Source organism: Sceloporus occidentalis, unplaced genomic scaffold (assembly GCF_023333645.1).
Source record: "Sceloporus occidentalis isolate IW3139 unplaced genomic scaffold, rSceOcc1.0.p SCAF_1, whole genome shotgun sequence".
NCBI classification, from domain to species: domain Eukaryota; kingdom Metazoa; phylum Chordata; class Lepidosauria; order Squamata; family Phrynosomatidae; genus Sceloporus; species Sceloporus occidentalis.
The window spans coordinates 50022826-50040462 of NW_028316981.1; the positions used below are offsets into that span (position 1 = coordinate 50022826).

Below are 17637 nucleotides of genomic sequence, written 5' to 3' on the forward strand. Positions count from 1 at the left end.
GCTGATCAAGGCTGGAGTAGCCAGTGGCTGCTCCAGGTTGCTGGTCTGCTTCGTCCCCTAGACTCTAACTGAGGTCATGTTGAACTGAGGTCATGTTGTTATGTTCTTGTTGTTTGGTGAAAAGGGCATTATAATTATGATTGTTTTCCTTAGTGCTGCGTAATAACACCTCCATGTAAGCATGTGCAATAGCTGGAAACTCTCACTTATTGTTTCCTCCTCTCTGTTTAGCAGAAGCAGATATTTTAGCTATACAGTGGAGAGGAAGAGAAAAAGGTGTGTATTTGAACTATTAGGAAGGCTAAAGAGTCCAAACAAGGAGTTATCTATCCCCCTTCTCCTGCTGTTAATGTATCTGTCTGTTTCTCTTGGCCTTTCCTTTCCACTGAAATATCTTTTCTGAGAAGAGAAGGAAGTGGCCCTTCAGTTGGTATCCATGGTGTTTTGCAGGGCAGATGGCATATCTCAGGTGTCCAGCTTTGCCTCAGGGGCTGACAGTTGCTATCAGCACAGTCACAGTTCAGCTTTAGCATATTGTATCACAAAAATTGCCCAACATACTACCCAAAATCTATGTAATTTGTTTCTTGGTCTGTTCCACATTAAAATCTTTCTGCCTTTTACCTTGTGGATGAGACTGGAATCCCCCTGATTACTGTCGTCATCTCCAGAGCTTTTCTGTTCTTCATCTGATGTGACATCTTCAATGGGAATCACAGAGATGGGGCACACTTTGTAAGGTTCTGTGTAGGCACTGTTAACAGAAGGACAAAGTTATCCTTTGCACACTCTCATGTAACATGAACAACAAAATGCATGCAGCAGGCTCTGAATTATGGACCTATATTTTGCAATACAGGTCTGGGAGACTTGTTCTGCAGACCGTCTTATTCATCCTCATCATGATACTCCTGAATCTAGTCAAGTCATTATCAGCCATTTGAGAACTCACTAATTCCTTTGCCACCCCTTTAATAATTCTACAGAAATATGCTATCATGGGTCACAAACAGGAAAGGGTGCCAGCAATGAATGGCAAAGGGAATGAAGCTACATAAACCCTAGGTTTACTCTTAGACAGAGGTTCCTTGAATGTATTTTAAAATCCCTTTCCGATAGATCTTGCTCTCAGCAGATTTGTGCCCTTTTGGCCAGCAACAATGTATTTGTTACTTCTATGGTAGCAAAATTTGGTTTAGCTGCTAGCAAGATTAGAATCAGTTTTCTTGATCGGAATGACGGCTAGAACCATTCTAGTTTTATGTTTTTATTATTTTATCATTTATGATGTATTATTGTTTTTTGTTGATGGATCTCTTTTAGTAATATTACCCGGTTGTTTTATTTGTGGTTTTTGTGCCTTGGGTTTTTTTATACTATTTTTGTATTTACTGTTTGGATGTATTTTATATTGTGATGGCTTTTAGCTTTTAACAATAAACTTCTATTCTATTCTAGGTTTACTCTTGCACAAGGCTGCACACACAGATACAGATATTTATTTCTGTAAATATGCAATGGTTATGTCTACCCTAGGAAATTGATTTAGTATAAATGATTCTTGCTTTATTATTATCATTGTTAGTAATCATATTTGCACTTCTTTTCTACAAAAAGTTAAATGTGGTGTTTAATAGGGTCAAATCATTTTTATCATAGAAACAATGTGAAAAAGGCTATGGAATCCTTTTCTAAAGAAAACTAGCCTGGGTCCCTCTCTGATGTCCTTCTCTGGACCAGCAAACACCTTGACATACAGGCAGGCTTTTGGCAACTGACTGGCTGCTTAGGAAAGTGGCATTAACAAGAGGAAGGGTGATGTATTTTGTTTTTATTTTCCTTATTTTCATTGGTGTGTTTTAAATTTTGTTTAGAGGATGAACTTGTATTTTAATTGTATTTGTATTTATTTTTAATGTAAGCACTGTCAGTGTTGTTTTTGGGAAACAGGCAGAATACAAACCTAGTAAATAAAAAATAAGAGAATAAAATAAATGTATAGTGTGTTTAACAAAGGAAAAAGGCAGATTGGGGCTGCTCTGGAGCTGTTTGCTCTGGGGCTGCGGCAACCACATGCAACAGCCCCTATCCGCCCTAGAGGTGGGCCAGATAGGAGTGGAAAAGATCCGCTCCTATTTGGGCCAGTAAAAAATACCTTAAGAGGCCTGGCTGAAACCCCAGGGTGGCTTCTGGATGCTCCAGCAGCATGCAGCATGTAAGCACCATGCCCCCAGAACATCCTGAAGCCGCCCCCATGTGATTTGCTGGTTGGCTTCCAGTCGGCTTCTGGAAGGCAGCTTAACTTGCTGGTCTGTTCCAGACCATAATCAAATATTTTTCAATGTACTCCTACTGACTAATAGTAGATGCTCTGGGTCTTGGGCAGGATTCTCTCTTTATCCTTTTACTTTTTAACAAGTATTTAAACCAAGACTCCTGTTTAATATATTTATATTAGGGGTAGCTAAGGCAGGGCCTTCCAGAAGCTGCCAAACTACATCTCCCAGCATTCTTTACCATTGTCTATACTGGCCAGGCCTCATGAGAGTTGCAATCCAACAACATCTAACAGTCCAACAACTTTTAAACAATTCCCACCACTAATTTGTACCTTGCTCTTCAAACAGAAGAATTCACAGAGAAATAATAAGGCAGTTCCTGTCTTTAGGCTTACAATCTAAAAAGATGCCATGGACAAGGAAAAAGCAATGGTAAGGAGAAAAGAAAACAATTAACTCTATCACTCATTCCTAGTATTATACCTTATGCATGTAAAGCATTTCCTCTCTTCTTTGTCCTCACAAGCTAGACTGAAAGTCTCCGAGTGACTTCCACAGTAGAGTAAGAATTAACCCAGATATTCCAAGTCTGACATTTGACCACACTGGCTGAAAACAATTCAGTTTGGATTTTCCATGCATTTGAGCAAAATAGATGCAAACAGAGTATGCAGATATCTGCAAATACAAGGTAGTTATATCTCTAGCAGGATTAAAAAGAATGTTTCTTCATTTCCAGATCTTCAATTAAAAGAGTGGTTCAACATTCATGATAATTCCTCCCCCCCCCCCCCCCCAAATACACTGTTCTTTGTTCAAAACAAGTCTTTGTGGCAAAAAGTATGTTTTCTATGAAGAAAAAACACATATAGTTTTTGCAAACAGTTTTCCTCAAAAAGTGGTTAAAAGTGTACTGAAATCCTCATATTCTTAGTAAGAAAAGGTGCTGAATTTCCCTGAAATTCTCATTATTCTTACATGCAGAAAAATAACTACTTAATTCTCCAGAACAAGATTAGAAGAATTTCACTGATTATAAGGAGGCTACTTGTTCATTTGAAGCTAATACAAATTGGTACATAAGCCAAGTGGAATCTATTTACACATGTAAAGAATGTTCACAATTTCTCTCATCCTCAACAAGAAAAAAGTGTCACATGTTGAGACACTGTCAGCCACAAGGAGGTTTTGTTGTTGTTTTGCTCCTTGTTGTTGTCATTGTCGTTGTTGTTGTTGTGTGCCTTCAAGTTATTTCCAATATATGGCAATGCTACGGAGAAACTATCATGGAGTTTTCTTGGCAAGATTTGTTCAGAGGAGGTTTGCCATTACCTTCCCCTGAGGCTGAGAGAGTGTGACTTGCCCAAGGCCCCCCAGTGGGTTTTTTTAAGGCCAACTGGGAACTCAAGCCCTGGTCTCCAGAATCATAGTCTAATGCTCAGACCACTAGACCAAATTTTGCTCCTACAGGAGAGCATTTGTCAATAATAGCAATGGGGGGAAGGGGTTGGGTGTCTAAAATGTACTATATTGCATAGAAAGCACTGCAAAATAGTATAAATATATTAAAAAAAATACTGTATCACATGTTAAAATGTTCTCTCCTAGATATACTCTCTCTCTGTGTGTGTGTGTGTGTGTGTGTGTTTTTTTTTTGAGAGAGAGAAAGAAAGAGAGAAAGTCACAGATTACAAAAAAATAAAATGCACAAAATGCAGCAGGGGGAAAAAACCTTTACTTTTGTTCACCAACAAACATGAAATAAGTGAGGATTTATCTCCTGATACCGGCCCAGTCAAATTTTCAGTCTCTCACATTTCTTCTTGATCCCCCTGTCACCGCCATTTTGGTAGTGTAGTCCAATCTTTATTTACAAGTTTTCCCAGAATGCCAGTGCGGTGTAGTGTTTTGAGTGTTGGAACAGGAATCTGAGAGAACAGGGTTCAAATCCCCATTCAGCCATGGAAATTTACTCGGTGACCCTGGGCAAGTCACACATTCTCAGCCTCAGAGGAAGGCAAGGGTAAACCCACTCTGAGTCTGGACATAGCTTGCTAAGAAAATTCTAAGATAGGGCCACCATGGGTTGGAGTTGACTTGAAGACACATAACGACCACCATCACAATTCCTATAGTACTTTTCACACATTAAATGATTTTAGCACATCACATGGTGACTAAAGACGTTTCTAACTAGAAATGGCAGGAACTGAACCTAGGACTTTCTGAAATCAAAACATGCTCCAAAATGGAAAATTATGGAAGAGGAGCTAGAAGAGGAAAATAAACAACTGTGACTACATGTAGAGCAAATACAGAAAGTCAACAGAGAAACAGGTTACATGTTTGTCAGACTACTGAAAACATCTTTCTACAGATATGGGATATAAATGACAAAAATCTGGCTAGCTATGTTGGTTCCTGTACAAGAAGCTATTCTGCTCTGGCATGGATGAATTTCATTTTTATATACCGTATATACTCGACTATAAGTTGACCTCATGTATAAGTCGAGGGCAAGTTTTGGGGCCAAAATTATGGATTTTGATATGACCCATGGATGCATCGAGGGTAAAACTTAGGGGTATATAGCAAAGGACCTAAAGGATGAAGCAAAGCAAAATCATGTCAAACAACTTACAAAATTCCAGCAGACATAGCTCTTTGTGCTTCCTCTTAAGGCTGGATGGATGAGAAAGTAGAGGGGATTGGTACTTCTAGGATAGATTATACTTTTGCCTTTCACCAGGGCATAGTTCATTCTTTTAAATAAAAGTTAAAATACAATACTTACATTGACCCATGGATAAGTTTTTGGGGTCAATTTTTGACCTAAATTTCTAAACTTGAACATGAGTATATACAGTAATTAGATTGCCGCAACATGATTCCAAAATCTTGTGTCTTTGGGGAAAGGGGAGCCTTTTTTGGGGCAGATATTTTATCAGAACCTTGGAAGAAGTGACATCCAAGCTTTATGGCTTAGAGTCAAACATCTGGGAACCAAGTGATCGATCAGCTATAAGCAATGAGTACATCTCTTCCACATAAGAAGCCAGTTTACCTGTTCTTCAACTTGGAGCTATTTTCTGAATTAAAGGCTAGAAGTCGCTAATAGCAGGGGCAATAAGAAAGATAAAGGTGATGAGTTGTCTATTGCAGTGCTTAGGGGAATCAAAATGGCCTGCATTTACATAGTTGTCTTTTGTGCTTTCAGTGAAAATGTGCCACAGGTATCTTTCCCTAAGCAGTTACTGTTCATTTTAAAGTCATTATGATATCATGGGCAAAAGACGTTATTAACAATTGTTATGTGCTGTGTTACCTGAGGTATTGTACAATTAGTTTAGGACCTGCTTGGAATAACATTTTTAAAAAATTAGCTAGATGCTTTTCAAGCCCAAATACATTTCACATTGTGGATATTTTCACATTGTGACTGTACAGTGAATTTACTTTCATTCTACATCACTCTCATGGGAGCACCAGCCCCCATGCAACAGCTTCTCAGGCTGCAACATACTATGCAAAATATAAAAGAAACTATGACATGAATTTGAGCTTTGTTTTGCAGTTCAGAAAACTGTTGCATGGAACTGTGCTCAGTACCATGCAACAGTTTTCTGAACTGCAAACCAGAGCTTAAATTCATGTCGTAGGGCAAACCAGAGCTCAAATTCATGTCGTAGGACTTTTGTAACACACTCTACATGGGGCTACTTTGTGTCAAGTCCAGAAACTTCAATTGGTACAGAATATGGCAGCCAGGTTACTGGAACACCTATATCACACCAGTTTTAAAATCCCTTCACTGGCTGCCTATTAGCTTCTGGGCAAGATACAGTGTTGGTTTTAACTTTTAAAGCCATATATGGCTTGGGTCCTGACTTCTTGTGGGAACACCTTCTCCCATATCATCCTCCCTGCATTCTTTGTTCTGCTGGGAAGAATCTGCTTCAACCAAAGAGGACTAGTCTCTTGGCAGTGACCCAGTGATCCTTTTCAGCAGCTGCTCCTAGACTCTGAAACGATCTGCCGGACGAGATCCGTCAGATTACCACCTTGGAAACCTTTAAGAAGGCTTTTAAGACGGATCTCTTCCAGCAGGCCTTTCCAGACCAAAATATCCTCGCTTACCTGCCACCCCTTCCTTTTTCTCCTGTTATCCCCATCTTTATCTTTATTTTACCCAGACCTCGCTTGAAACACTTATTTCATTTTAATTGTTATTGTATATTAATGTTTTTAACTTCTTTTCTTGGTTTAATCTCCTTTTAGCATTTAATTATGTTTTTATGATGGGGGGGGGGATGGGGATCTTGGAATTTTTACTGTATTCTCTTTTAACTGTATTTTGTTTTACTGTTGTAATCCGCTTGGATTCTTAGAGATTCAACGGGATATAAAAAAGTAAATATTATTAATATCATATAGACAGGCCAAAATAAAGCTGCTCTGGGTCACTTTGGAGGTATGCTGTTTAAATGATGCATGCGTCCCAAGAGGCCAAAAGCAGTGCTGAAGCTGCACGCCAGTCCTAAGCATGGCTTTGGCGTGGCTTCTGGTCTCTCAGGACTCATGCATCATTTAAACAGCATACCTCCAAAGTGATCCAGAGCTCATAGTTTCTCAGGTTTTAAGGTATCTCCTTCTTCCAAGCCTTGATTGGACATGTGAACAAAAGAAGCTTGCTATAGTCTAGAATACCTGCATGAGCTGTCTCTGGCTCTGGAACAGAGGTTCTTCATCTGTGGTGTTGAAACACTAAACTAGCCTTCCTAAACCTAGTTTCCCACAGATATGTTACAGGAGATCAGGTTGCAGAAGGTTAGCTGCTGGCTACAGGTTCATTGCAAATTTCCAGACCGTAAAAAAAGTTGTAGCTAATATAGGTACAAACACGATACTGATCCCACTGAAAGAAAAGTATTGCTAGCCCCTCACAACAGGCTGTCTGAAAACTAATGTTGTAGACAATATCAAGCCAGATGGAATAATGGTCTTACTTTGTATAAGGCAACTTCCTATGTTTCTATGTCTTGGGGTGTCCTTAACATGGGACTATTACTATTTGGGCTGAAATTCAGATTGTATAGCAAGCAATGCCTAGGACCTTTTAGTACAATGGGGCAAAATCCAAATATGTTGGGAAAACAAGAAAAAGAAATGAAATCTCAAAAGCAATGACAATAAAGATTAAATAATTTTCCCACCAGTCAGAAAAACATAACATTATAACAAGTCAAAAAGTTTTCTAGGAAGAAAGGAAATCTAGTATTCTACAGTTTCCTAAGGTTATAATAAATGATACATATATCACATTAATTCTGTCAATACATTTTTAAAATGACAAGTGATTTAGTAAGACCATCTCTCTGAATGGGCCTAGAATGAGATATGATATTGCCTGACGTAGATATTCAGGGCACGCAAAGGATATGATTACAAATACATCCTTCTTTGAAAGCATTCATCTTCACCCATGATTATTTATGGTGGGTAATCACTTCTCCAGGTTGGAAAGCTATTATTCTTTACAATACAACAATCTTAAACAAAAATTTTCTCTAGACAGGCAGCAAAACTTGTGAAAGAGGCCAAGGATTCAGTTTGCCTGAAGAGGTACAGTAACTAAAAGTAATCAGGCATTGACGGAATTTTGAAAGTTATATTTTTAAATAATCCATAATGTAGTTTGTTACAATGCCTCAAAATACCTCAGTTTACTACCATTAACACTGTATTTTTCTGGGTACCTAATTATAAAGTGTTACTTGTTTGTTTGATTGATGCAACACACACACACAGACATACACATACACATACAGACACCACCTTGTAACAGATAATGGAATGAAGCTGCCTCGATTGCATTTTGTAGAGAGGCGGGATATAAATAAATATTATTATTATTATTATTATTTGGAAAAATATGCTCAAAATACGTCTTAAAAGTCCCCAAATGCCCTAAAAAGTAATTTGAAAATAAACAGAAATTGTTATTTGCTCCTTAGACCAAACACAATCCACCTACATTGTCTACATTGTCTACTTTGTTCCCACTCCTTAAAAGCCTTATTGCTGGAGAAAAGAAAACCAAAATAGATCAAATAGAGTTGCAATTTTCTCCTTGCCTCTCCTCATGCTGTTGTAGCACTTCCATTCTACTTCCTGAGGGACATGGCAGTAAAAGCATGCCTCTTGCCAAACAGATTTTTCCAGTATGTCAAAAGGTATGCTTCTATTACCATCTCCCTCTGGAAGAGAAGTGCTTTGACAGCATGCATAGAGGCAGGAAGAAAGCTGCAACTCTGCCAATCCACTTTTGGCTTTACTGTATTTTTTCATGCAATAAGGCCTCAGGTTATTGTTATTATTACACAAACCTCATTACTCCAAAAAGCACTGCTCAGTATTTGTAACTCATTACTTCCAAACTCTAGAGACACTTCTCCAGTTAAGAGGGTGTTTTAGCCAGAATGAACCAGTCACTTTCTGTGTCCCTTCAAATCTGACTTTTCTACAAACACACCTGTTAGGAAGTCTTCCACTTGATTACGTGTTGAGTAATGATAGCTTGATATAAACCAGTGTTCAGGAGCAGTAAAACTGACCTATAGTATATGTGTATGTGTGCTGTGGATTTGGAAAATTTATATCAAATACAAAATGGGAAGATATTTTTACTTATCACTGCTGTAGAAAACTAGCATATCAAGGGCAGAAACCCTGTTAGATGTGTGCTGGTTTTCCTATACATGGTGTTTCAGTGTAGTATTAAAAACGTAGTCTTCAGCCCATAGTCTGAGTAATTATGGCACGGTACAGACTTCCTGGCACCTGTTTTTCTGCCAGAGGGAAGCCGCAGCCGTCAAACCGTGTGCCTTCCCACTGGTGGGAAAAGAACCCGTAAAAAGCAGGTTCTTCTCAAGCCACTGGTGCACTCATTACATAAGCGCAGCGCAGAGCCATATGGATGCTGAGCAGCGCTTACGTAAAAAAGACGGCGCCCTTGTATTCAGGGCACCGCCATTGTTATGCCCTCGTTACGTACGAGGGTTGTGGGGCATGTGGGCGCTCCGCTTCCCCAGGCAACTCTAGCACATGACGAGGGCGTCAGAAAGACCAGTTTGTACCAGACCATAGTCTCAAAAGAGGCTGATTTCATGAGTCTCATGAATTTTCTTTGCCCTGCCAGAAATCAAAACAGAGTTGGAAGGCTGTCTAGGATTTCCCATTTTTTAAAAAAGGAAATTCACTGAAGTGGTTTTTGTGGTAAATTAGAGAATTATGAGTTTACAGTATCATCTTTTGAAGAACTTCAAAAGATTACTCTGTTGTTGCTACTACAATCCCTGTTGATCACTTAATGAGCTCCAGTGGGACAGAAACTAACTGCTTCCTCATTTAGATGTAATGATGATAAATTATATTTTAGCTATACAATGTATCTTTGGAAGTAGTGTCTGCATTAGTATAGTTATGTCAAGCAAAGCTTAATTTTGGTGCTCTGTACTCATTCATTCCATCAAGCTTTTTTAAATGCTACAAAGTATGGTCTTTCAAACATGGAAAAACGTACCATGTATTTCAACAACTGTATTTCATTGCCAGGTTTCACTGAACAAACTTGCAGAGGCAAAAGCTAGAGAATGCAAATGCTAGAAATACAATTTCACCCACATTGGTAGAGAACAGTACTAAAGGGAATAGCCACAAACAGATGTATGTTAACAAAAAAGAAAAAAAAAACCACAAAAATTGTCAGTGTTCACACCTAAGTCAGAACAAACTCAGAGGCAGAGTTCATGAAAGCTTTTTTTTTTTTTGGACTATTTAGTCCTCTAGCCAGGCTCTCAGAAATACATAAGGCTTTTCTTACCTGGTGCGCTATGGATGTATTTTGACTATGGACATTATCACCCCAACCCTTTGACGCTGCAGTCATGTACCCCAAAACTAAACAGCAACACAATGATTTTGGAGTAGCCACTACCACAATTCTTTCATTTGGCCACTGAGGCTGCTGCCCCCATTATGCTGCCTTCTCATCCTCTTCCTTAATCCCACCCTTCCTCCCTTGTACCTTACCTAGGATGCCTTCAGGGTTTGTTTGTTTTTTAATTCCAACTTTTTTCTTGGAGGTATCCAATCCACAGGGTCACCTTGAGTCAGAGTCAACTCGAGAGTAGCTAACAACAATAAATGCTTATCATAATTATTATTGTTATTATTATTTATATTCCGCTTAATCACTTGGAATCCAAGCAGATTACAACAATAAAACAAGATACAGTTAAAAATTCTTTTTAAAAAACTATCCCTCCCCCCAGTATAAAAACATAGGCCTGTTCCACACGGGCCTTTGCGGTGCCCCCGTCATGTGCTAGGGGTTGGCCGAGGACCTAACGTCCATACTGGCCTCACCCCTAGCACGTGACAGGGGCGTAAAAATGGCCGCGCCCTATACACACGGGTGTGGCCATTTTTACGTGCCGGACGCTTAGCGTCCGCATGTAGCGTTGTGAGAATGACGCGTTGAGTGCACCATTGGCACCTCGTCACATCATTTCCGTGACGCAAGAAGAAGCCCCATTTTGGCGCTTCTTTTTAGCTGCGCTGGGAAGCCTCGCGGTTTGGCCGCTGGGGCTTCTCAGCGCAGCTAATGACAGCACAGGCAGAGCGCCGCTTTTCAGCACTATGTAATGCGCCATATTAATACTAAAAGGAGCTTAAACCAGAAGGACATTAAAACAATAGTATAAAATAACAGTTAAAATAAGTGTGAAATTTGTAGGAAGTTTATAGCGGATCCAGATAGGATGGAAATGAGGATGGACAAAAGAGGAGAAAAAGTGGAGGAGGGGGAGGCAGGTAAATGGTGGTGGTCTAGTATGGAAAGGTCTGCCAGAAGAGATCCATCTTAATAGCCTTCTTAAAGGTTTCCAAGGTGGTAATCTGATGAATCTTCTCCGGGAGGTCTTCCAGAGTCTAGGAGCAGCTGCTGAAAATGAACGCTGGGTCACTGCCGAGAGTCTAGTCCTCTTTGGTTGAAACAGATTCTTCCCAGCAGAACGAAGAGTGCGGGGAGGATGATATGGGGGAAGGCGTTTCCGCAATAAGTCAGGACCCAAGCCAAGTAGGGCTTTAAATGTTAAAACCAACACTTTGTATCTTGCCCGAAAACTCATCATCCAAAGACAGCTGCTACTATATGTTTGGTAGCTTTAGCAATTGAAACACCATCTGAGTTATTAGAGGAAGCAAATTCAAATGCTGATAGCAAAGTTAGATGGTGATAAGGCTAATAATCAATTCATGATGATGATGTGGAAGCTTATGCTGGAGTCCTAGGCCAAACCTGGGCTGACAGAGTGTAACACTGCATCTGCAGTTTTTCTCCCCCAGCCCCAGTAGTTGTCAAACCCTCAAAGGAACCATTACTGTTTTTCCCATTGAGAGGTAAGGGAAGAATGAGGCAATTCAGATGATAGAGAAGCAACTAGTCTCAGCTGAGGAGTGGCACACACAAAGGTATGTTCAGAGATGGAGGGTATCCTCCTTTTCGTTCTCCTGGGAGCTCAAGACAGTAGCATCTTCATCATCTGGATTGTCTCTCCCTTCTCTCTTCCTCTCCACTCCTTACCAGGAACAGGAGGAACAGTCTCTACCAGTGCTTAACAGCTGTCAGAAAGAAGAATTTCTGATAGAATGCAAAAGGCATAAGCTACATTTTCATACCCATATGTCACTAGCAGGATGCCATCCCCAGCGGCCCAAGAAAAAATGTCTATGTAAAATAGAAGCTGATGGTATCTACTGCCATTTGGTAAGGTGGGATGAGGTGAGTCAAAGGACTTCCTCAAATCTAACACTAGCCCCAGAGCTAGCTCTATCTCAGTTACTGTAATTGTATCAGTTACTGCTCTGCCTGAAGTAGCAAAATATCTTGGGCTGGCCCTGAGATGCTCTGCTCATCACACTAGTAACCACAGAAAGCACATTATGACCATAGTTTCATAGAATTCAACTCTATGATTCTATGTTTATAATGTGGGTACTTAGCCTGTTGAAACAGTGTAAAACCTGGCTAATCATCCGAAAGGAACAGAGCAGACCTCTTTCCCCCTCCACCCACTTCCTCCATCTCTGATGCAGGAAACAGTATTATTAGCTGGAATCTGCAGCCTGCTCTTTCGTTTTTGACAGGCAGTCTGCAGAGACCAGCTGGTTTTGTTGTGTTTGCATAATCATTCACAGAAATGTAAACTGGGGGAATCTTCATCTAATTTTATGGGTCTTTTAAACACACAGGTTATTCGGTCCATGGAGAGATCAGAAAAACATAAAGTTTAGTACTTGTAAAGGATTAAAACAATAGCAGCAAACCAACAGAGAAGTCACTGGAGAAAAAAGTGACCTATCCAAAGTGGTGTGGAGATTCTGGTGTTGATCAACCGAGGTTCCATTGATTTGATAGAGGTGCACTAACTGGAACTAATAATTTTCTTCTGTGTGTGCGCATGTATATATTTTAGATTGTACACGTTGGCAGGGCTGGCTGTTTTTTGTTGTTATCATTTTACATGGAAAACACCCTGTACATTGATTATTATTTTTTGTTGTGTGCTTCTGACTTATGACAACCTTAAAATGAACCTATCATGGAGTTTTCTTGGCATGATTTGTTCAGATGAAGTTTGCCATTGCCTTACCCTGAGGGTATGTGACTTGCCCAAGGTCACCCAGCAGGTTTCATGGCCAAGTGGAGAATCGAATCCTGGTCTCTAGAGTTGTAGTCCAGCATTCAAACAACTCCACCATGTTGGCTCTCTTGTACATTGTTAATTAATAATAATGAATGATGATGATGACAAACATGCTTTAACAAAAATAAAAAAACAAAGTGTGTAATGCTTGATTTGGCAATAGCTTTTAACAACTGAATCACAATTTCCATAACTTCCTAGCCATGGTGGGGGATTCTGGGAATTGTAGTCTTTCCTAGGCTTTACATTTGACACACTAAAGGAAAGAGGGCTGTGGCATTTCTAACCTTGCTCTGAACTGTTGGCAATAACTTTATATCCTGAAAGCTAGTGACTGCTTTTATAGCCTTCCTGGGATACATGCAATCCTTCACACGCAGGGCTCTTTCCCTCGTTGTTGTGTTGATGTTGTTCACTGCTCCTTCTCATCTCATCTAGGCCAACTGTACAAAATCATTATTTTAGTACATGGAGAATGTGTACCCAGAGGAAAGGTTGGTAGAGCAAAGCAGAAGTCAGCAGAAAGCAGTGGAGGAGAACAGAGGAAAGCAGAGAAATTTCCAAGGATCTGTGGGGCAGGCATTGGGAATTGTGTTCAAGGACAATGGAACTAGTGCCAACTCTCCTCCTGCATGCCCAATTTCATCTGTTAGAAATATCTTCTTTTCCTCTGCACTTTCCTTAAATGTGTGAATGAATAGGACTTTGTTCAGTTAAGGCAGGAATGACATTCAACACAATTAGAGGTTTGGATAAAGTGCAAGGATCTAAGGCTGCATCTGCACTGCATAAATAATCCAGTGCCACACCATTTTAATTGTCATGGTTCAAAGCTATGGAATTCTGGGAATTGTAGTGAGTTGTGGCAAAAGAGCTCTCTGACAGAGAGGGCTAAAAGTCTCCCAAAACTACAATTCTCAGAATTCCATAGCATTGAGCCTGACCACAGAAAGACCATCATTGGCTCTTGACATTTTAGGACTTCAGTTTCCAGATGCCCCAGCCAACTTGGCCAATGGTAACAGAGTGCGAGAGCTGTAATCCAAAAATCCTTTTCTGCAATTACCCTCACAATGCTCACTTATGCGATTGTTATTCTGATAAAGCAACTCTTATCTTTAATGTACATCTTTTAATAGAAACAAGCAGGCAAGCCTATTTATTTATGGTATTTATACCCTGTCCTTCAGCCCTAATGGCTATCAGAGTGGCTTACAATTATTCTTTTTAATTAGACGTTTCCCTGCCCTCAGGCTTACAATCTAAAAGACATGACATAAAAGGAGAAGGGAATAGTGGTGGGAAAGGGGATGCGGTCCAGTGGTTCTTCCCTCCATCTGAGGCCTGGACCAAGGCAGATGGACTGGAGGGAGGGCTCTTCTTCTTCTTCAGGCTAGCCCTGGTGGAACTGGGCCTGCCTGTTCACTCCCTCACAGGCCGAAGGATGACAGTTATCATGGAGGGAGGGCTAAACAATTAAATATTAGCCGCAGGGGATTTCAATTTTTCTCAGCTTATCTTGTCAGTTTCACACTCCTGTGATACTTAGTACTTATGGATGGATGAGGTTTTAAAGTCTGGGAGTTTTGTAAGAATTTAAGAAAGAATTAACTATGAGATGAAAAGAATTTGAGATTTTTTTAAAAAAAATAAAATGTACCACGTTCTGATTGAATTAATGTTGCTCTCATTTTTCCTGTGAATTGTTTTTTTAAAGACAGTTCTTCTTTTGGGAAGAACTGACAGATCTTTGGAAGCACCTACATGGGAGTATCTATACTGAAGAAATAAGGTAGTTTGACACCAAACTCTATCCTACATAATACTGGGATTTGTAGTTAGGTGAAGCACCAGACCTCTCTAACAGACCAGGCTGAATACCTCACCAAACTACAAATCCCAGGATTCGACAGGATGGTAGCAAGATCATTAAAGTGGTGTCAAACTGCTTTATTTTTGCAGTGTGGAAGAGCTGACAGACAGGCAGATAAAATGTAATCTTTTTCATGCAGTGAGAACCCTTGCCTACTGAATTTATTTAGTTAAGCTGGAGAGAATTTTATTCAGTTTGTTTTTGAAGCATTTACTAACATTTGCAAATTTCCTCATATTTAGCAGAGAACAAAATTGAGATTTTCAAAATCTCAGTGCAAGGGAAATGAAACTGACAGATTTGCCCATTCTTACTAGTGCTTGTAGAGCCAGTGTGGTGTAAGGTTTGAGGACTGGACTATGACTCTGAAGATCAAAGTTCTATTCCCCACTCAGTCATGAAAACTCACTGAGTGATGTTGGACAGGTCACACTCGCTCAGCCCCAGAGAAGGCCTTAGGGTTGTCATAAGTCAGAAACAACTTAAGGCAAACAGCAACAATTAGTGTTTGAGATAAGATAACAAGAGTAGTCTAAATTCTGATTTTACCAGTCTCACACTATTTGCATTCTGTTTTTTTGGTGTGGAGCCAGTCATTCAGTGGCACAGCGAAGCCCCATGTGTCTTCTTTCAGACTTCATTCTATCTCTTAATAAATTCTCATTTAGATTATTTTTTAAAAGGCTGCAGTTTCTCATCTCTCCTCTTTTTTTGGTCTCTTTTTTTGCTTAACATTCAGACTCCCCCCCCCATCATGCAGTATTGTATATTTCTTGCTGAACTTGTTGAAAATTTTCTAAGTACATGCTATCTCTGCGAAAAATGTAATAATGACCACAAATGGTAGTAAAAGGATGTTACCATTGTTCTGTTATCTTTCGTCACTAGAAAGTGCCCAGGAGGCTGCAAAGTGGCATAGCAGAGATGTGAGCCTCTTGCTCAGCACAAGTGATAGTGGCACCACCGGCAGAACAGAAAAACAGAACTAGGAACAGATTGAGAGTCTCTGTAACAGCTTTGCCTCTCCCTCTAGGAAACTGCCTTTTTTTGCAATTTATAACAGTTTGTCCTAACAGATGCAGAATTAGGCTTCTCCTTCTATGATAAATGGCCACATTACACTTATGTAGAAACATATTCTAATTTGATAAGAATGCCTCAGTATATTACAGCACTAATTGTTATGAATGGTGCTATTAATGAATGGTACAGTAGTAACCCTTGCAGAAATGCCTTTCTGTAGCATGGGATTTCATTTATGGGTGGAGTGCACACAGGCAGAGATATCTTTTGGCTTCAAAGAGACTTATTTTAAGCAGCAGGTCAGAGAAACTATGGTCTTCTAGATGTTGTTAGCAATTGCCATCATCCCTTATCAGTGACTTGGCTAGTTGCCCTATGTTATAAACTACCTAAAGTCCCATGTCAAGAGAAAGGTGAGCTATAAATAAAACAAAACAAAACAAAATAAAAACATACCGTTAAACATTTCACAGGTGAAAATTGTAACATGTGCAGCCAAGCAACATCAAAGTGTTGTCAAGTTGGCAAAAGTTATTAAAGAGGAAGAACAAACAAGCTAGGAGAGGCTGCAGCAGTTTGCTTTTGCCTGAGCCTACAGAGAAAGATAAGATTTCACCCCTCCCCACCTTTCTACCTGATGAATTAATTGAATGCAAACTATATTTGTACTATTTACAGCAACAAAAGTAAACTGACAACAAAGAGAGAAAGTAGGAGGAGGAGAGAGAAATTGAATATTTTAAAAGCAGCTGAAAAAGTGGAATGGCAGATGATTAATCAGGACCATTCCTGCCAAATCACTATAGTTGGAAGGTATAAACAAATTTCTAAAGTCCTGATGACACAATTTTTTTAACTATAAACAGTCTTTTCTGTGCCTTCACATAGTAGACTATTCCCCAACAGCAGTACTTCTACATTGTCACCATATGTCAACTGAGTTTCTATATATTCCTACTTTATTTTATAGATATGGGTGTATATAAAAGTTGGCATATGACAAAACTGTCTAAGTGGTGGGGAATAATCTCCTGTATGAAAGCATTTGAAGAGTCCCTTATGGCACAATATCATACTAGCCAAAACTCTCTTCAAAGGTCAGTGTCATTGATGCGAAGGCAGGTTAAAACTGAGAATTGAAAGGACACCCTTAGGAGTTTAATTTCAGGGGCATTTCAAGGAGGGCTGAAAAAAGTATGGCCTTTGTGAGAAGTGTTTGCAGCAATTTTGTCAAAAGACCACTTGGTCTTTCAAAATGAAAGCTATGTAAAATGATTCTGGTGTCCTGGGAAACATCTTTCAGATTCTTAGCTGAGGTGATAGACACGTCAGTGAAGTAGCAACTTTTTCTTTCTTCCAGATCTACACCAGGGAGCTCATCTCTTCCCTTATCAAACTGCAAAGTATTGTTGAATAGGCCCCAAGACAGGTAGATAGCCCTAAAGGAAGATCTGTGTAATGCAGACATGATAACACAAAGTATGCATCATCTCAATTCTGTGCCTTAGAAACTCTCCACAATATTGCTGGGCCACAATATCAGTGACAACATCTTTTCTCTGGCAGCTTGCTATGCCATTCTGTACTCATCTGAACCAATGGGAACCAGAACTACTGCCTAAAAGCTGACACATTCAGCTTGGTTATTAGCTGAATAATAGAGAATATTACAGAGAATCTTATCTAGTATGGG

The 17637-nt window shown here is 39.7% G+C and overlaps 1 protein-coding gene across 3 annotated transcripts in view; it reads right to left on the bottom strand.

Annotated features, from left to right (window-relative positions):
- The window catches only part of FGD5 (FYVE, RhoGEF and PH domain containing 5), a 205799-nt gene that overhangs the window by 116671 nt on the left and 71491 nt on the right, over window positions 1-17637 (bottom strand). For all 3 annotated transcript variants that reach the window (XM_089520869.1, XM_089520879.1, XM_089520859.1), the window contains exon 3: window positions 625-754. In XM_089520869.1, coding sequence (XP_089376995.1) covers window positions 625-754 — 130 coding nt within the window. The remainder of the gene's footprint in view (window positions 1-624; window positions 755-17637) is intronic.